Genomic DNA, 21,354 nt, shown 5'->3' with positions numbered 1-21,354 from the left:
TCTCCTTTTTTCCTTCTTTTTTCTTCTTTTTCGACGAACGCCACGGACACAAAAGAGCTCGAGTTCTGAAACGTACTCGCCGAGAAACTTCCCCACCGAGGGACTCGTCCCACAAAAGACTTGTTTTACCCGCAATTACACGGAGTCCTGAAGTTGTGCGACCCGCTGTTTACCCGGTCACGAAACTCCGACTGCCAGGGATTCGTCCGTCACCGAGTGCGTACACGTGCTACTGTTATCCATCGGTGTTTCGCATCTCCGGAATGAACGAATGCGTGTCGCGAGTTATAGGTTCCAGCTTCGTGGATCGTATCCCGCGAGACAAGAGGGAATATATTTCGCATTTTCTGGCTTACTTTGGCTAAACTTTAGAAAAATCACTTTCGGGTATATGTTACGTTTCCTGTTTCTCTTATATCCTCTCCGACTAATCGCTCTCATCTCTCGAATAAATTCTTCCTTATTTATCAGTGGTAAAATATTGCGAGGACGCAATCCATTTTCTTTTGTTCCTATCGAAGAGGCACACCCCGATCGCTCTTTATCCGTAGGGTCAGAAACCGGAGCATGCCACGCGTTCCTGTCAATGCGATTCGCGCACGCGTTCGTCCGCGAGGGCGACCGCGTTTCCAGCCGTTGGCGTCCCGATAGGATCTCTGTTTCGCGCGTCGACCGTAGAAATCGACGCCCGCGAGTGACGCATCCGTTGAAGGAATAGAGGAAACAAGTCGTTTTGACCCCTCGGTGGACATGAAAGCCGATTTCGCGACGCTAGGCTGAAAGATGCCAGTTGGGCCAGTAAATTTGTACGTTTACGGAGCCGGGCCAGTAACCATGAATTACACGCCTCCTTCTGTGATATCTTGGTTCGAGCGGTCGAAGCAACCGGTGAGCCGGCTGTCGGCCTCTGTGAAGGTCCGCGCGAGCGGCCCTTCGGGCCACTTTGCATAGCCAAGCCTCATCGGCTATGCCGGACCTCCCACAGCCCGACCGGCTCTTCACCATCGGAAATCTGCTTTCTACTCTTCTTTCGTCTTCCACGTTTATTCTCCTCTTCGCTCGTTCGCTTCGGCCAACTTCTAACTACTCGATCAGCTATTTCATGAAATTAAGAACAAAACGCTGCTCCTCGATCTTCAAATCGAAAACATGTCACTCCGAACACGATCGTTTCGCGAATCCAGCTGCGAACTGAAATCGTCGGCTACCGGTGCGAGCGCAACTATCCACCAGCGGACACGACGTTCTACCAGTATTTCCAGCCATATTTCTATTCTCATGACCGAGCAACCTGTGCAGCCGTCCTTGACTCGTAACTCGCTCTCTTCTGGCGTCTGTAAAAATTACCATCGTCCAGCCCTCTGGTGCTAACAACTGTGTGACGCCCTTAATGCCGTTCGCTCGTGCATTTATCGAGTCGAGTTCCTACGCCCCTAGGCACTATGTGCATACACTGTGCGTAGAAAAATGGAAATATTGAAATAAAGGTGTCCGAATATTTACGTAATCAACCGTTGCGTACATTTCCTAAGAGTATCCCGCGAGATTCCCCGCTGGAAGGAATAACCATAATGTGCAATCACTTCTTTCCTCTCTTCTGCTCGTGTTCATTAACTGAAATCAATTTCATTTCGCTCCATTCATCGAGCCACGCTGGTAAATTGCAACCCCGTGGATTCAGGCGCGTCCATGATGATTTCTGAACTCGTAGACCGTCGGTAAGAAATACTTGGCGGACGATTGTATCGAATTAGACTGGTTCGCACGCAAACCCAAAGGCGCCTGAAGCAATCGTGTGCGATATTGCTGCTTTTTGCCATGACTAACCGAATCGTTAAGATAACTGTTGGGTAATTGAAACGCCAGTGGAAGCCGGTTGCCACTGCCTATTAACCGTCCGAACCTCGAGCTAGTCGGATAAATTTCGAACGAAATTCGTCTTAGATACCCCGTGGACCTAACAAACGATTCCAACTGAAATCTGTGTTCCTTTCGGTTCGTCTGCGAGGGAGAGACTGAATGCCGCGTTTCTATCAAAAGGGTGCACGACCCTATCGCGTGGCAAGAACAATACCGATTGACCCTTCGCGTTATTGTCCGAAACGGAACAAGAACAACGGGAAGGAACAACGAGGAGCACGCGATAATAGGAGAAACCCATGGCGACACGAAATCCTGGATTGAGCGTATAATGAAACTAATCGCGACAGAACGCTTGTTTATTCTCGCGCATTGTTTTGAAACAGCAGTCTCCCACGAGTAGTGAGTGGAGCATGAAAGCGACAAAGGATGATTCACTTGCCGTGAGATTCGGTGGTGAACGTCCAAGTCCATTTTGCACCGATCTTCTTTCGCTGATTGCAAATCTGGTCGTCAATTCTTCCGATAATTGAGATCTCGTACCGTTAGGTGTACTTTATGACGTTGGTGAAAGTATTCGACGGCAGATCTCCGTACGTCCGTTAAAAGGTTTAGCTGTTGGTTCGAGGTGTGTCACGGTCGAAAGCGCAGGAAACGTCGAATTAAAGTCGTAGCCCCGTAGGAAATGGAACATGAGATACGTTCTTTTGATTTAATTGTTACGCATAGCCCATTGTCATCGGCTCAAATTAAACGTAGCATTTAATCCACTGACAAGGACTATTATTATAGACCGTAAAGCTGATCGTATAAACAGGTATATACAAGTTTCGTTACAGATTACGTTCTTGGAACGTTTTTCGCACGAGCCGAAAGTGTGTGCCGCCCCAAAGGGACGCAACTTTTATTTTAATTATCTGTTTGCCACGAGCTCTCGTTACTTTTTAGTGATTTATATTATTTATAGTTTCGGGGAAAGTTGTTCGAGTATTAATTGATCGATTTCCTAACGTTACAGCTGAATCGGACATTTGCACGTTCGCGACGAGGACCGAGCATTTTCACATCGTTAACAAACCATCGGCAGCGCTGTTCACGTCGAACACCAGACCGAAAGCCTTGAGGGAATTATACGAGGCCGCCGCTATAGTCGCTGTCAGAAGTTTGGATAGCCTGAGAAGGGATGGCAGCTCCATGGATATGTTCCTCTGCACGCCTGTCCTTGGCAAGAGAAGGCGAGACCAAAGTCTCGATATTGAATCCAGGATCGTAAGTATGAAAGTGAAACTACGATTTATACACGTATCGACGATGCTAAATTATTTCAATGCTACGTAGGAAAGGGTGTGAACGATAGACTGGAACGAGACGTAAGAGCAGAACGCTGTTTCATATTCTTATATGTCCTCGATTGATAATAGTAGGCGAAACGCGCTATTTCCTTTCGTTATAGTTGGTACTTGCCACGTCAATCTGTACTCGGTACCGCGGTCAAAGACTCTCGCGAGCGAGCAGTCTTTCACGGAGGCTATCAAAGATGTCTTCCGTAACGCGACTGCACACCTGTGCGAATCACGAACGTGATCTCAACGTAGCAGGAAGAAAGGATTAGATTTAGCTAGGCTGGGAATCTCGTATCTGTGGAACCCAGCGCATAATCTCATCGGTATGGCGTTGCCATGATAGGACTGTCCCGCATAAGCAGGTTCAATGGGAGATGTCATGGGAAGTCAGGAAGATACATTGAATTCTACACGGTGGTCCCTGTCTGGAGGGAGCGTGATCCGCTCTATAACGATACGTATCGTTCCGTTGCATTGTCGTTTCGTTAATGCATTAGTCCCTTAATAACGTACGATCCGCTGAGCGCGATTTCTACGATCCCTTGTGATTTACTCCAATTACGGTCTGGCACCGAGTAAAAAGCTTATTCGCTTTTATCTTCGTCGATCTTTCCAAAGGAATAAGCCGATGGTTCGCAAAGTATTTTCGTCCGTTTCGTCCGTTTCATCCGCTTCAGAGCTATGCCGAACGCGGTAAATATTGTGCAATCATTTCGCATGGTTTTGTTTCGAAATGAGTCATTGAAATGTCTACATTCAAACTCTGTATAAGTACTTGCATACATTCGCGAGGTTGTCGGCATACTTGTTCACTCGCTGTAAAAGCAAACGGGAGGCTCCGTTTCATCCTGCTGTTAAAAACCTCGAGTATATCATTCGTTGGCTCTCGTAATTATTCGCAAGTTTGAAAAGTGCATCGAGAGCGTCAAAATGTGAAAAATGGCCGATTCATTTTCAGCTGGATGGCAAAAAATATAGGCCGTTGGAAAAGGGCGAGATTGAAACACAATCCGTTTCGTATTCTGTGCGTGAAAGCTGCTTGGCCACGAGATGTCATCCGACAATGGTCGGTGCCCACGCAGGGCCGTAGTGCGTGAAACACGTCGAGTCGCTCGCTTTCCGCCGCAGCGTCAAGTTTCTTAGAAACAGAAGCGGCGTGTCAGTGTTGGTTGGCCAGAGAATCGAGGAAGGAAGTCCGGTGACTTTATTTCACGTACGTACAATTCGTCGTTACAGCCGGCCGCTATCGAGGATCTACGAAGATGGACATCCACGGAGGCGCTCGGAGACGTTACTGTACCACCGGATTGCATGTCCAGGATCTTGGGAGATACAACCGGTGACGACGCCGTCGATCACAAGCTTCCCAGCCCCGAGGAACAGGTTCAAGCTATCGCACTCAAGTAAGCAGGAAGTTTATGTCACCGTAAAGAATTATCTTACCCATTATTATAATGGGTACGACCGGGTAGACTTTTAGAAAGCAACGGTGTTTGCCAAAGGAAAATCAGAAACTTTTCCATAGCGCAGAAACTTGAGGGACCCGAAATCCCTTTTGTTCACGGGATTGTACGAATTATAATATGGCGATGCATGGTAATTTTTCGTTGGCTCAGATTCCCAGCGGAGATCGTGGCCGTGGACGTAAGTGGGAAAGGGTTCGAGAGAATGTCGACGAGGAGGAGATCTTTGCTGTCCGGTCCGGAGAATCAGGAGACAGCCGTGAAGAGACGATCGCGACCACGCAGGCCCAGAGGGAAAAGACGGAACACGATAGCTGGTACCGATCAGAAGGAAATTCGACAAGCTATCGGAGGGTAGGTCGTATACATAGAATCCGAGCGATTCGATCTCGAATGTCTACGGTTATTTTTCCAGCGAGACGGCTAGGGAAGACGCGGAGGAGACGATGTCGAACATCGCGTCGAGGGCTCACCGGTCGGCGAGCACGGATCTGCTGGGCTCGTCGAAGAAAGAATCGCCAACGGAGAAGAAGTCCCATTTCAATACACTGAAGGCGTGGGGCATGTCCAGGTTAAAGCTGATCAGTCCCAAGTCCAGCCAACAGCAGGAGCAACAACAGGAGAGCTCGAGCACCGAGAGGTCAGGACAGGATCAAGGTCAGTCGAGATCAGCCGAAGAAACAAATATTTACGAAATGGTAACGACCAGGCGCAGGAAGGACAAGTCTCACGAAAGGAAGCCCAGCTCGTCGAGCTCGAGCGGGAAGAGCACCTCGAGCATACCGGTATCCGTCCCGAGCACCGAGAGACAACCGAGCGTGAAATTGCGCGAAAGCGCGGCCCAAAGGAGAGAAAGACGAAAGGGAAGCAGCCGGGACGAGCCGCCTCATTCCAGCTCCGGAAACTGGAGCGCGTCCTCCGAAAGCGGAAGGGCGAGTATCGGAAGCGAGACCACCACCACCACGCATCAACCCAGGTATAACCCCCATTTCCCCGTCCGACTTAACGGGCCAAGTATAAGTATTAGTTGTCTTTTACACGTACGTTGAAGTGTCTCAAATGTCGAAGAACGTAAAACGTTGATACATGTACAGATCGACGACAACGGCCTCGATTGGCACATCGTCGACATCCTTGTGTCACGCGAGGCGATTCAAGGGACGCGATACATCGACCTCGTCCTCGGTAACGTCGGAAGGCACATTAACTCCGGATATTATACAAGATATCGCGGTGATACCATTCTCGGACGACGGTGAAACGTCGTCCGTATATTCCTGCGATACGGAGGGCTATTACACCTCGTTCCATATGGACTCAGGCTTGAAAACGTTAAGGGAAGAGGATCCAGTCCCGCAGAGTCCACTGATGAAGTCTAACGACATCAGCTCCGATCCTACCTCACCGGTTGTCGAAAACGAGTACGAACTGTTCGGAAGAGGCTCGACGTCGACAACCACGAGTTCCGCGGGCACAGTGTGCACCGCTCTGATGGCACCACCGCCACCGGAAAGGAAGTCTAGCCTCACCGTTGTTGCTATGGTCAGAATCGAATCTTGTTCTATTTCTATACCCAGAGTTCGCGTAAAGTGATTTTTATCGTATCGATCCACTTTCCATCGACAGGTACACGGACCAAACCAAAATGGCGGCGAGTCACCAGACAGCGGTCACAATACCTCGTCGTCACCGGTAGAGTCAGCTTCGAGTCCAGCTTGCACGGGAAGGTCCTGTTCCGAATTCGAGTATTCCGAATCGAGCGATCTCGAAGGGTGCGAGAGAATCGAGAGAATTCGTTCGAAAACGGCGATCAATACCAGTCGCATACCGTCCATGTGCGTGATCACACCCCCAGGCTCGGACGACGAGCACGCGAGAGAAACGGATCATCAGCCGAGTAAGAAGCAGGAGCATGAAAATACTGATTTCCAAAGTAGCGGATCGGTAACGGTACCTGCCACGGAGGACGCATCGAAGACGGAGGCGATCGACGGGCAGGAGAAGAACCTCTACGCGACGATTCAGGTGTTACCTTCCGCGGTAAACGAGAAATCCGCGATTGGGCAGAATCCATCGGCGGCCAAGATCAGCCCGCTCAGCGGAGTTCTGGGCAAGCTTCGCGGTGTACTTCCGGGCAGGAAGCACGTGCCGAAGGGCACGATTCAGGACCAAGTGAACGCAGACTCCGGCGACTATGTCACCATAGCCGACGTGAGGAACAACAATGGCAAGCGTCAGGATTCGGCTTCCGGTTCTAGCACGACCCCTGTCCGGCCCCCAGCCACCTACGCCAATTCCGATATATTCAAGAAAGACGCCGAGTACGTAAGTCTGAGCGAGTTGCCGAAGAAACCGGATTCGTCGTTGGAGAGGAAGAGGCAGGGAGCGCGGGTCACGTTGGATTCGGAAGGCAAAGTTGTTTACTCGTCCGATAGTCTGAAGAGGAGGAAAGGTGCGCACACCACGTTTAATCCAGGTGCGCTTCTTATTGCGTATTAACAATTATACTACCGTTAATAATCTAGATCTCTGTGAATCGTAATCGCGAGTTAAGCATTTCCTAAATATCTAACTAAAAATAATTGAAATTCAGGTCCGTTCGTAAGAGAAGGAGTGTCACCGAATCCGTCGCCACTTCTGCACCGTACAACTCCGAACGTTCGCGCCGTGACCAAGAGCAGCGACACGGTGGACGGTCCGACGAACAAATCCACACCGCCCACCTCGCCTCAGTTGGGCAAGGTGATCATCAGGGCGGCGAAAAGCCCGGATCGCGCGTCCAGTCCCGATTACGTGAGAACGCCGACGACCGTGGTCGGTCCAACGAGTCCCACGACTCCCCATCGGCAAGTTCGCGGGGCTTACGTCAACGTGCAGGAGGACGAAGGTAAGACGGCTTCTGGTACGGGCACTGACGAACGCGACTGCACTGGCTGCGCCGGTAGATTAGAAGCACTGTACGCACACGCGGCGACGAACTCTAGTCTTAATGGCAAGTCGAACGCGCCCCTTACTATCAACGGTAGCCCGTTGCTTCCGGTCAAGAGCACCTGTCGAACGGCCGTCGGTACCGTAGCGTTGGCACCGAGTAATAAACTGTTAATACACGCCAACAAGTCGAACCTCTATGCTAACAAATCGCACGCCGGGCACAGGTCGGTGGACGTGACGTTCACTTGCGACGAAAATCATCCACCCGAGCCTCCTAACGACAGCTCGATCCCCCAGAGGGATTCGCGAATTCTAACTAGAATCGACGCGCCAGCGTTGGACGAGTCCACGAACTTGCGACTAGACTTCGAGAAGTCGGCTTTCCGTCCGAAAAATCCGAGGCCAACCGGTAATACACCGAAATTGAACAGGAAGCTGCTGGTCTCCGATCTGGACACGCCAAATTTTTGTAGGAAAATCACGAAGCTGGAGCACCGGTGCGACGATCGGGACGTCGTTGGTGTTAAGGAGAACGAAAATCGCACGGGACGCGGAGAGTCGAACGTCCCTGTGGCCTTCCCAGATAATAATTCTCTGAGAAAATTCGACGTGTTCAGGGGTGGCGATAGGGTCGAGCGTAAAATAAAACGTAGCGAAAGCTATCGAATGGCGAACAGTCCAATAATGTTTATCAAAAAATTCTCCGGGAACGGAGAGAAGTCGTCCAAGATTTGCAGAACGCCGTCAGAGGAGTTGCAAGAGGAATTGTTCAAGGAGAGAATCAATTATCCCGAAACAATTTCGAGCCCGGAGCCACCGAGCGACGCTACCGCGGACTTTGATATGAATCCGGCCGTCTCGATTCCCATTATGACCGTTGCCAAAAGTCCTAGACCCAGGGCCACGGACATTGAACCCGCTAGAGTGCTCAAGTATTCTGGCAATGACACTGAAATTTGGTGATATCGATCCCTACGAAGCACCGATGGAAACTGAATAACAACATTTTGCTTCAAGTTTGAGAAACAGTACGCTTACGTTACACAGGGGAGAGGGATAGGAACGTTATTTTTACTTTCACAGGTGAGATTGCTTCTCGCGTCCATTTTTGCGGCAAATACGATCTTTGTATGGAAAAATACAATTATTTTTGTTCTAATAACGAACTAAACGAGAGGAACACGAGTAAATCGTTTCTATGACGATGAATTCGTATTGAAATTAATGAAATTTTTAATACGCTCTCAATTGGTGGTAAATCGCGCAACGTATAATCACCCTCTGTTCTCCGCTTCTTGCGCAACCAGTTACATAAATCGCGTATTATTAGATAATTGGCCAAGTAATAGCGTCAGAGTAGAAAATAGATAAAGCAGGGGCATATTTCAGCAAGGACTGTTAGCAGAGCGGGGTGGAATAAAGAAAGCGGATCGATGCAGAAGTTATCGCGGACACGATGGTGCTTGTAGCTTCCATCGGAGGAAAAGAAAGTACGGGCAACGGGTGGGTGTTATTACTTGGAAATGAACGAGGGCAAACGACAAACGAACCGTTCGACGGTCACGATAACGAGATCGGACAATGTTTTTCCGCGTTAACGTGGATACGGCGGACAAGTCACGTTTCCTAGTATCTACAGACTCGTCTGATCTATTGGCAGCTGCGAGACAAGAACCCCTAGTGTAACACTGTTAAACGATACGCCCGTATTCCTTCTTGTCGCATTTTATGGCGCACGGAATATTTCAGAGTTCAATAGTTTCGTCGATAAGGCTCACGGACGCAGTCTCGATGATATACGTACATGCATGCTTTTCGCAAGGTTAATAGATAACATTGCATGCGCGTTTCCACTAGTTCCTCTGTTTCTTTTTTTTTTTTTTTTTTTTCTTTAACAACGCCACCAACTTGACAATTTTTTCGTGTTATCGGCGGATTAAAAATATATCGTCTCATTGTCACGTCCAGATTCCTTTCTCTCGTTTTATCTCGCGTCTTCGCTCAAGTGATGTGCAGAAGGGGGAGTCGATTAATCAAGAGAAATTCCAATCTGCATACTCGTTCCACTACGTTCCCCAGCTCTCGAACTGTCGGACGGAAATATGTAGGTGATGAGTTGTACAATTTTACGAAGAATTTGATGAAAAACGCTAGGAAACGAGAGATGAAGAAAGGAGTCGAGGAAAATCTCCAAGAGAGTGCTCGAGTGCTGGAAAAAGGCATTGCTCGAAATGTTTCACCGGGCGGTATTTCACGGAATTTTCAGGGAATTTTCACGGTATTTACCGTATCCAGAGGTTAGCTAGCAGGCAATCTTCCGAACGGCACGCAATAAAATGAGTAGCGGGGGCCAAGGACGATAAGCTGGAAAACTCCAGGGAGCCCCCAGTGAAGCCTCACTTTGTTAGCCCTTATCAGCATCATTAGCCGCTGGCTCAATAACTAACGGAGTTGCATCAGACGCGATGTTTATCCCGGCCGATAATTCGAAATCCAGATAAACAAAATTCTCTCCTACCCGCGGAGGATTGAAATACTTTCGAGGGAACGGCACCGCCCTCAGTTCGGTTCGAACTGGCCGCGTGTTCACGGCCGAACGTGGGTCAACGTCGCCCGCCCCGCCGCGATCGTTCATCCCCCCAACCGGTTCTACCCTTCCGCGGATTTCGTCCGATCGACTTTCAACCCTCGCTTCAGCTCCGCTCGTCTTTATCGTCTTTAGCTGACGCAACTTTTTATATTTCTTGCGGCAAATTCTCCCCTCGAGCACCGATAAGCGTAAAAACGACGGCGTTATAAATTATTTACGCGCCGCCGGAACAGGCAAACGTCGTTCGTTGCCGCGGTAAGAGTTACCCGCGAACGGTACCGCGGTGAGACTGGTGGGGTAGAAATTCGTATTTTTTAGCGAGTGGCGATGATAAGACGGTATCGGTTCAGCAGCGAAGAGGAAACCTTGTCGCTAGACAAGCGGTCGCCAGCCCCGATAGTCGGAGAGAGATTCGGTTGTAAGACGAGCGTGGTATTCGCTGATTGACAGTAGACGCGAGGCTGCATCCCAACATGTTGGCGAGGCATCTGCTTTTTATTGCAACGAGACTGCACCGTAAGTCGCGAGAAGCCTTTTATTTTATTTTCTCTTCTAACTTCTTCTCTCTTGCTCGTTTCGAAACACGTTCCGTAAAAAATGTACCAATTTCAAGTCGAGACGCGATTCGTTTCACTTGTGGGGCATTTAAACGTTTCCAAAATAATTCACGCAGAACCTTTACATCCTTTGCCAGAATTAATCGACAAGAGCAACATCAGCATTATATATTATTTCTTTTTACAAATGTTAAAATAAGGGGTGCTATTTATTTAAACCCCTTGTTGTAGACCTGTATGTCTTACAGTCTGATGTAATTTAGTAACTAAGTTCTGAACGTATAATCACAAAGTATTTGCCGCAAAAAATTGTTCGCCTCTCGCCTCGTCGGTAAAAATATTATTCCGCTACTTGAAGGGGGTTCTCCAATGTTCTTATTCAGGCAATCTGTTTTCAAAACTGTCATACCGGTCCACATGGATCGTGATCGAAGGCATTATAAATCAAATGTTACATTCGCATTTACACACAACTGTTTATCAACATTGTAGATCTTTGTTCATAATTGAAACAAAGTACACATTGTCAATCACGGTGTTACGAAACGTATTCAGTCTTCGCGACAGACACTGTTCACGATTACAAGCAAGTACACACGTACAAAGCCTGTGAAATAGCGTTACGAAATTTCTACGAGATCGGTACAGCGGTTTTTTTCTTTCTTTTCTAATGAAACGGTGACTTTTCGTTATTTGTTATTTACGAGTTCATATTTCGCCGCGCGATTATTCATTTTGCGAACAATACGTACGTCCATCAGTGCAGAAGATAAGTAATGACTTTTTATTTTTACAATTTTTCAAATTTCAGTTGAACTCCACGTGCGAGCGTAATAAGTAAGTTGGAAAACGAAAGTGAAACCGAGTTGTGTCTATCGTGCACCGAACAACGTACAATGTAACAGAAGATAAAAATTAATTAAAAATTCGGATACCACGGAGAAGGTTGACAAATTGCGCGACACGAGTATCGTTTTATTGCTCTTCTAATTTATAATCGGTTCGCTGGTGCTCGCCTTTTTTCCAGTTACGTCACGAATGATAACCATAGGTCACGTACTGTAACTCACAGTGGCGGAATTACTAATCGTGCGATATATTTCTGTCGTTCGATAACCGACGAGCTTATGTATGTGTTTAAAGTAATTTTATTCGAATCGATGACAAGACACGACTAATCGACGATGGAAAGTTCCGCGAAACTTCTGCCCTAATTTCATCCTTTTACCGTTTTATTGGAATTGCGATTTACGATTCGTTACTCGTCGGTGCGTAGAATTTTTGAATTTTAATTTGCGTTACCAGTATTTAGGTAATCCGTACGCGACACGATTAACTCGTTCTTCGGACTTTCTCCAAACAGTTTGTTATTTTCTTTCCGCGGTTCATTTTTTTTTCTTTTTTTTTGTCGATATTGCGAACCATCGAAGATGTTAAAATACTCTATTCTTTTAACCGTTACGTATACTCTCTAATAATCTTGTCGTAATATTTTGTACGTAAAAGTTTCGGCTTACAATTAAAATGAAAATCTTGGTCACGATTTCGATCTAAGCGTTCACGATCGAACGCTTTTCCCATATAAACGCATTCTATCTCCTTGTCCTATACTTGTACTCTACTTTCAAATAAATCATTGGAATTACCAAATTGTTTGGCAAACAATCGAAATAAAGATCCAATGCGACGATATCTATTAATCCGAATACGATGTTCCGTCCAATCATGTATGTAAATAGCTAATTTATTCGAGTTTAATCGTTCCGCGTTAGACATTCGTATGCTATCTTTATTTAGGTGTTGCGATCGTTCGTGCCCGCAAAAATGTAATCGTAGCTACACCAAATACGCTTCCGTTAATAATCATCCATGGTGATCAGCGTTCTATTCTCATCTCAATTTATAATGATGCTGATACTGATTTGAACGCAAAGTTAGAGCACGCGGTGAAGATGTAAAGCGTGGCTCGACTTGCCGTGTCCGCATGTTAGCCCGAATGCGTGCTCGCCCCTCGTTGTAAGTAGCGTTTTCGCAACTAACAATCTACCGACTAACTTCAGACACGGGACCATCGTCGTTGCGATCGGTATTCCGTTTCGTTTATTAATCGAGCGAATGCGTAGACCGACATCCTCGATTCCTTACCGAGATAGATATCTCACTCGCAACGCACATTTACGCAGCAACTTCACCCGCTGCAAGTTCCTCCGCTACGGCAAGAATTAATCAGCTTGCGACTAATACATATATCTAGAGATCTACTTACAACTTGGGGTAGGGGAGCATGCAACACTCTGTACCGTAAATGATGTACATACGTATGTTGTCTCGATAATGTGTAAGGTTCATCTTTCGGTCGTGCGCACTTTTTTTTTTCTTTTTTTTTGTTCGTGAATGTGTATATTTCTCTGTTTGTCGTTTCTTTCCTGTTGTTTTTTATTTTCTCTCTCTGTTTTATGTATTCGATCGATATCGAACAGAGCGCATCTTGCCACTCGAATGTACATACCGACGAACGATGTCGTTAAACCTTTGCGATGTTAAATTTTTATGTGAATAGACGTAATTATTTGTGGAAATCTCGGCTACATTTTGTTATTTGTTGTTCTCGTTCACGTTTCACCTTTGTCGTATCGTTAATTATTAAGTGATAAATACTGTACATATTCTCCCATTATTTCTCGTCATTTTATATGCTCAGATAGTTTCTAACAACAACAGCCGGTTTCTTCAGCCGATTCGAATTGAACACCACAGCCAGAGGTGTACCGAAATTATTAAGCGAAAGTGCGTTTTCCGTAGAAACCAAAGAAACCAAACTGTTATTCACCTCCGACCCCGATATCCCGATACCTATTGTCAGTTTTGTCTATCTTTTTTTGTTCTCACCCGTGCACATTGGTCTGTGTACATATGCATACTAGTTTTAGAGAGAAAAAATGCACCCCTACACGCGTGTGGCAACCCTCGCTAATAGCTCACATACATGTCGTAGTACCATAGTTCATGTCATGGTGAGTACATTTTGTTTTTAACTGTATCAGAACACGCACGAGTCCGCTGTAGAATATGTCCGGCATTATCCACCGCGCGATCGAACGCGAACGCGAACGCGAACGCAGTGTCTTCACCGTCTTTCTTATCAATTATTCACCGCGCGGTTCGTAGAAAACAAGTCGAGTTACCATTAACATTCCATAACGGACTCGAGCGGGTTAATCGATCGGCTGCAGTGTTCTCGTGCTTTTGTTGCATGCTTGCGTTTGCGATCTCTTCATGCTTGCGTTGCTTTCATTTCTCTAACAACAATGCCATTAACCAATTACCTATTTACGTACGCTTCGAATAATCCGACTAGTGTTTGCATCGATGGTAATGAAAACTGTGCGCGAGAACGTGGTCCGAGTGCAGAACCAGGCGAGTAGTGAGCGGAAAAATAGTTTTCTAGTTGACTAAAACGAAACCGTAATAGTTGCAATAGTATATAGCTCCAGCATATTCGTAACAGTAACAAATAATACACGTGAAGGATCTATTTAATAATAGTACGAAACAATGGAACGTCTAACAAATAGAAGAAAAGGATACTCTCTTAGTACCTGCAGAACCTCGCGAATTAATCATTTGAGCGATCGAGAGCGGGGTTAGTTATCGGCCATTTTGTTTCAGACAACACTATCCTGGCGATAGACTCGGTGCCTCCGCACGGTATAGTCCAACCACCGCCTTACATCTCGCCACCGAAACCCGAAAGGATAGAGACGCGATGCGAGAAACAGCCGAGCCATGGACGCCGCGCGGCGAACCCTCCCGTATTTTACAGCCAAGACCCGCGACGGAACCTTTACGAGAACAACAAGCTGCTCGAGCGCAAGCAAATGCAGGGGTGCAACGAGTTCCATCGTGGTTACGAGCAACGGCAGATCGTGCAGATGCGGAACGCGAGGAACCACCAGTGCTGCATGCCCGGGAAAGACGTCAATCAGCAATTTTACACGCTGCCGTCGAGGAGGCCGCAGAGGGACGTCGAACCACCTCGCAGCGTAACGCCAGACATCACGAGGGGTCTTGGACGCGGTTCGTTCGCTACGATGCACGTGCTCACCAGCCACGGACAGAAGGCGTTAATCGAACAGGACTCGAATCGATACGGCTCCCAGATCGAATTGAACAGGAGGAACTTGGAGAGCTTTGAGACGAAGAACAGACTGAACCAGAATCAACCGATTGTGGATATCAGAAATAGGTGGGCTGTTTTTGTGAATTAATCGACACAGGGTAGTCGGTAGTCTTTCATTTTCAATTTCGAACGATATTATTGGGATTTTAATTAGCGTCTCGTAAACGCGGGGGGATTAAAGAAAAGGAAGACTCCGCCACTGAGATATTTTCAATCAAGGGACGACAGCGACACTCGTCTCCGTTTTCTTTACCCAGATTCGCAACACCATTAGGGCTGACAGCGCTTGGATATCGATTCTTCGCGTCCTCGCCTGTTCGTGATCCCGTTACGAAGTCCTCTAGTGCTGATGCGTTAAAGTACAATCCAATTTCCCCGATCGGGCACGGGTACGGCAATAGCTTCAAGTCGTCCACACCGACGGGACGCAGTATGCCAACTGTTGCCGAACGTTTGGCTCTGGCCGGCGGCAACAACGGCTCGGCGTCCATGCCAAACTCCGGACGAAGCACACCGGTACAGAGTTCGTCGGGTAGAAGCACACCGACGAACCTGATCCTCTCGCCCACGAAGAGCACCATGTCCAACGAGGAGCTCTTCGCCGCCATCCACAAATCGAAGAAAAGACTGAACATCAAGGACGACAACGAGAATCTGTCTCCGTACGGGTCGACCAGCTCGCTGGCCAAATTACCGCCTGGTAATCGAAACAGCTGGAGTTCGGATTCGCAGAAGGTTCCGATGGTACGTAGAAGAGCTACACGCGCGCTAACCGTTGTTAGACGTTGGATTAATGGGACGTTATCTAATTTCAGGTAACGCAAACCGCGCAACCGGCATCACCTTCCACGTCGCGTCTCGATTTTAAACGTCTGCTGCTTCAGCAGAGCGTGAAGACCGGCCCCACCAGACTCTCCGCCGCGGAGCAGCTGAAGCTGTCGCGGCAGCAATGTCAGCAGCAACAGTCGTCCCCGAGCGTTCAGCCGACAACTTCTTTAGCCAAAGTTCTGAGTCCCCGCTCGGTATGGAGATTTCAAACGCCGCGTACGGACGTCCTCTCGTCTACGATAATCGAAGACACGGTAGCCGAGGAGAAGGCCATGAAACCGTCGCCGGAGAACGCGTCCCCGGTGTCGAGACTGAGCGCGAGGCGACAATTGGACCTCTGCAGCGACATTCCTGAGAGTTTGCGTACCACCGATGCAGGGAGCGTTGATAGATTGTCGTACGACGACGCGGAGGGTTCCCGTGCCGATTTAACCGTGGGCAGAAGATCGCCTGGAAGGGATAGCCGAGTGGAATCACCGTTCGTGGACAACAAGTGCCTATCCGCCGTTCCAAATGCATCCGGATGCGTTTCGGACGCGCACTCGCAGAGCGACGCGACCAGTTCGCAACTGACTCCGTCGTGTCAGCAGGCGATAAGCGCGTTCGAGTCGAGAAGAATCAGCAATCAATTGGCCAGGGCGCAATTTTTGTCTGGCACACCGACCGCTGCCAACCAGGATCACAATAGCTACGCGAAAAAGATATTCCGCGCTAGATCGGAGTCTCCTCAAGATCCCGCTGTACAAAATGTTGCGCGTAGCCCTAGCGTTCCGACGCTGGAGACCGCTCTGTGATCGTGACGCGTGTGTTGCATGCTTCGTTTCGAACTATCAGCTTATTACCCGTAGCTGTTCTATTATTTTCATCCAGTCGAACGTGTAATTTGTCTCGACAACGGTGTGAAATATTTATATTGTCGCTGGGCTGTAATTTTTGTTCACGTATCGGTAACGCGTGGCAACAGTCTAAATTACGTTTTCGAGTCGAATAGAGCACAATGTATTTTTGAAGAATATCTTTCTCTGGTTCCTTTGATTACTCGCGGTTGACGACGGTTTGACTATACGTAGAACGTAGAGATCGCGTTGTACATTGAAATATTCGATCGAAAGGACAATAATTTAATGGAACGCGCGAGCGTGGCGACGAAATTCAATTAGTATTATACAGTATTTGATTGCTTCATTAACGTGCGAGTAGCGAGTTGAAACAATGAAAGTTGAATAATTGCCTAGAACCAAGAATAATAGTACTTATCCAAGCCGAAGATATTTATCTAATTTGTACTCCTAACGATTATAAAATGGCTATTACTCTCTTGACGTATACAACGCGAATCCGCTAAAAGCAATAAGTCCCAATGCAAATAATTCTCTCGATTATTTAGATAGTAATGCGTATATATTTATACATATATATATATATATATATTTCATATTATATGGATTATATCGAGGAGGATGCGACGAAGGGAAACTAACGACTATTATAAAAGCGTTTGTACATGATACAAATATTTATAAACAATCATTTTTATTCTTACCATGACTGCATTCCTCTGATATTGTTAAAAGATAAGTCTTAGTTAAGGATTATTTATTTTACGAAGTTTATATTCGATATTCCTCTCCTTTCAGGAAAGACAAAGACCTTGGAATTAAATCTATGAGGTATGACCTCCTACGCATAACTTCATTCGACACTTTCCTCGAATACTCTGCTTTTCTCCTAGACTCGAATGTTCTCTCTCATTCCTAAAGACTCTGCGGATCCACGTAAGTAGGAAGCGTAAGAAATCAAAATTGAAATAAATATAAAATTCACTGGAAGCAAATAAGCTGGAGAATGTATCTTTTCAATTACTGTTTGAATTGGTTGCCTATCGTTATCGACATTGCAGCGATCTACTGACAGACTGCGCTCTCTCTGTAAAAAGCGCTCAAACTGGTTGCCTATCTTTATGGAGATTGCAGCGACCAACTGGAAGGCAGCGCCGTCGCTGTAAAAAGTGCTCGAACTGGTTGCCTACCGTTATCAACCTACCGATAGACTGATGGTCGTAGCTCTGCGAAAAGTGTTGAAACTGAACTTTGAACAGTTTCAGCATTTTTCATAGAGATAGCGTTACGAGTCCGTCGATAATGTTTCAAATTCAAAATCAACGAGACAGATATGAACAGAACACTGCGTTGAATTCGAGAATAAATGAAATTTCAGGATAAACAATGAAATTTCGTTAGGCTGAAACAAATCTCAGAAAAGGAAACGTAATGACCAATAAATTGAATGAATAAATAAGGAATTAATTAACCGATGAAAAAATTAATTAATTCAACGCGTACCACAGACGTAACAGCATGTCTACCTCAAAGGAGATGATAATTCTTAATTTACGTCGCCTAAAAAGCAAGAGTCCATAAAACTGTGGCGACTGGACTGGTCAAGCGTCGAAATATCGTGACGCCCACAGAGATTTCTGTTTTCGGTTTACATACTTATGACGTGCAACCATAGTGTATGAACTGATCGATCGCAGGGCTGGCTTACGTAAGACCGTATCGTCTGAGGATCCACATAATACGTAATCTCGTTAGCAACCTCCAAGGGGATTGCTGTCTGCCGCAAAGCTTGGTCAAATCGCACAACTGTGTTGCGACACCTTCGACGAACGCAGTTTACCTGAAATTAATAAATTACAACATTCTATCGGTGAGCGTTGTATCGTTCGTGGTAACGAACGAGGCACGAAGGGAATTTTATAATGAACGTAATTGTTAAATGCGTTGTACTTTCATGGTTAATGGCTGTATCTCGTGTAAGTAACAGGCGTCGAGGCTTCCAGGTGTAAGTCGCGCGCTGCGAGGTAGCTACACTAACATTTAGCGAGCATTGCAGGGTGCGTCGTCAAAGGCGAAGAGCGCGCTGATACTGGTATGTCGGTAGTAGATCTCTGTAAAAGCCAATGTTTATTTTTCTGCAATGTTAATACTAGTTTCGAATGTTTGTCCGACCACAAGATGTTTTTTGTTCGGTGGATGAATCTTAAATGGAAGTAATAAAAAATATAATGGTTCCTCGTGAGTTATTTAAATAGAAGAGGAACGTTTTCTACTATCTCCTATTTAAAAAGATGTTGATTCTGCCAGAGCGAACCGTACGCGTAGTACATTCGATTACGTTAAGCTTGTTTATAACCCGCTACGATGACGCGCAGAAACATTTTCTTTGGGAAATAAAATCTACACGCATGCTGAAGGATGCTTTTAACCTCGAGCCATACCTAACGTCCCTATTCCTCGTTTCGCTTCAAACTGCTTTCTCTTTTTAAATATCGCGACGCGCACTTTACACGAGTGCAAAGAAATTTGGTAGTAATTCTATTTCAGGATTCTCTTCCCGCCCACACCCAAACACGTTACGCGTTTACAAAATAACGGAGCAGAGAAACGTAATCAGTTTTAGACAAAACTGACGAGTCCTACAGGCAGACCGAATGTAGGCGATTCGAATAAGCTGATCAAGCGTGCAAACACGATTTATGTATTGTTTTTCATGTCTCAGTTTCTTCGACAGGTAAACTAAAGATCCAATTTTACTAACGGTCTGGAGAATTTGCGTATCGAACGAGCCATGACTAGCCGGCACATGTCGGTGTAATTTAACCAGCGCGCGCCCCAGGGGCTCGGTGCTCCGCTCAAGGGGTTCATCGCATGGTGGAAAAGACTGCAGGGTTGCGCGTGACTGCACGTCAGACCGGATGCGATTTTTTTCGTTTCGCTAGGGAATTGCCTAGGAGACCGTGTGTCTAATTTCCTGCGTAAATGCTGCGCGATGATCGCCGCGAGCGTTAAACAGAAAATGATTGAACCCCCGCAGCGTCCGATAATAACGAGAATTAGGGGGAAACCGGCCAACAGCACACCCTTCGCGGTTTAAATTTGTACAGCTAATTGGAATAATACACGGGAGTTAAAGAAATAAATAAATTTCGAAACAACTACACTTCAACTACGTATCCACTTTCAACATCCAACCGTGTACCACCTCCCTTTACGCGATCATTTGGCTAGCCGAACAAACAAACAACTAGATTCCTCGCTTTAAGCCGTCAGCGAATAAATCACGCTGTTTACACCATTTAACGCGTTACCTTCGTGTCTTAATGACGATCGCCTTCACGTTCGACGGACAGATGCTTCCTGGTTCTCATCGAGGCGTTCGGAGGTTCGAGATTCGACGAACAACAGGATAGGATCGATGACACCCGGTGTCTAGATCCGTCGAAATGGAGCTTCCTGAACGCAGATGCACGCTACGAGAACGCGCGTGCCACGAACAATGGACCAATAGCGGTGCAGAAGAGACGCGTGCTTCTCGACGCTTTTGGAGGCCACTTCTTCGACAATGGGAGCAAAGGAGGCCCTGCGCGTTACGTGGAAGGAAAGATCGTTAGTCCAGGATTAATTTAGCCAGTGAAAAACTCATTTTCCAACGTTATTTTGCAACGTTCAATTTGATGTTTAAGAATACCAACGCGAAGACTGAAATATATATAAAAAGAATGTAAATCAAATAAGCGTGTACATCGAAGGTACTGATAGCTTTACGAGGCCTGCGATACATCTCGGTATCGAACCAGACAGTTTATTTAATCGGACAATCTTTCTGCCTCTGGTCTTTAATTTTCTCTATTTATACTTTTCAGTTAAAATAGCTGCCTAGTACCTCTAGCAGCCTGTACAATTAATTGGAAATCAAATAAACCTCCCAGATAATTCATTATTTAAGAAAAAGTGATCTCTACGATCTAGAAGCTATATTGTCATAAGTTTGACGATTGAGAATTTGGATAATTTTATCCAAATTCTCGGTATAAAGATCGAAATTGAATTGTTGCGGACATTGGGCCAATTATGGCGGTCGATACATATGGAGACCTTTGTAACAAATGTTTCCCGTGACCTGGATGGAAAAGCGATGTCTGGGGGACAATGACGACGACAGCTGTCGCGATCGCGGATCGAGCTGTTCAATGGCTTAAAGACAGAAACGAGGGATCGAATGTGGGACTCGGAACAAGGGAGAATGTGGAAATTGTGATTTTGGGATAAGCCGGACGTATTGCTGCCAGCCTAGCGCCCATTGCCCACTGCTCGAACAAGCGAGAAACGTGTAATGTCCAGATTACGTGCAACGAGGAAGATGATTAATCGTAGAAAAGAAGAAACGTACATACCACAATGCGAGCCCGATGAGAAGAACAATTTTAGCAGCCCCTCGAAAGGAAGCGAAACAATAAGATCGTTCGACAGTTCGCTCGATGTCCCTCTCCCTGGCCTCTGTCGATTCAAGGAATTGGGACGAGAAAAGCTGTGTCGCGTCGCGATTCGAAAAGAAGCAGCTGTCAAAATCACAGGCCGATCTTCCGTGGAAGAGAACGAGCCGGATATTAAAGGGGAGGACCGAGAAAACCCACCCTGACGCGTGGCCCCGTCGAACAGCCCTCGCATGACCGAAAAGAACGTGCACGTGCTGTCGCGCGGGGCGGCCACCCTAGACCAGGGATCTCCAACCGCTTGATATTCGCGCGGAACTTTCAAAT

General features: G+C 46.7%; 2 protein-coding genes across 2 annotated transcripts in view; one reads left to right on the top strand and one right to left on the bottom strand.

The window, feature by feature from the left end:
- Gukh (NHS actin remodeling regulator GUK-holder) overlaps positions 1-16,629 on the top strand; it is a 51,188-nt gene extending 34,559 nt beyond the window's left edge. The window contains exons 2-11 of the mRNA XM_076902745.1: positions 2,879-3,129; positions 4,440-4,606; positions 4,820-5,020; positions 5,082-5,642; positions 5,761-6,208; positions 6,293-7,142; positions 7,260-7,553; positions 14,414-14,990; positions 15,182-15,668; positions 15,740-16,629. Of these exons, the coding sequence (XP_076758860.1) occupies positions 2,879-3,129; positions 4,440-4,606; positions 4,820-5,020; positions 5,082-5,642; positions 5,761-6,208; positions 6,293-7,142; positions 7,260-7,553; positions 14,414-14,990; positions 15,182-15,668; positions 15,740-16,546 (4,643 nt within the window). The 3' untranslated portion in view covers positions 16,547-16,629. The remainder of the gene's footprint in view (positions 1-2,878; positions 3,130-4,439; positions 4,607-4,819; positions 5,021-5,081; positions 5,643-5,760; positions 6,209-6,292; positions 7,143-7,259; positions 7,554-14,413; positions 14,991-15,181; positions 15,669-15,739) is intronic.
- Foxo (forkhead box, sub-group O) overlaps positions 1-21,354 on the bottom strand; it is a 347,741-nt gene that overhangs the window by 137,928 nt on the left and 188,459 nt on the right. The gene's annotated exons all lie outside the window — the stretch shown is intronic.

This window comes from Xylocopa sonorina, chromosome 10 (assembly GCF_050948175.1).
Source record: "Xylocopa sonorina isolate GNS202 chromosome 10, iyXylSono1_principal, whole genome shotgun sequence".
NCBI classification, from domain to species: Eukaryota; Metazoa; Arthropoda; class Insecta; order Hymenoptera; family Apidae; genus Xylocopa; species Xylocopa sonorina.
The sequence above is the reverse complement of the archived record's forward strand: the minus strand, read 5'-3'. Positions and strand labels throughout refer to the sequence as shown.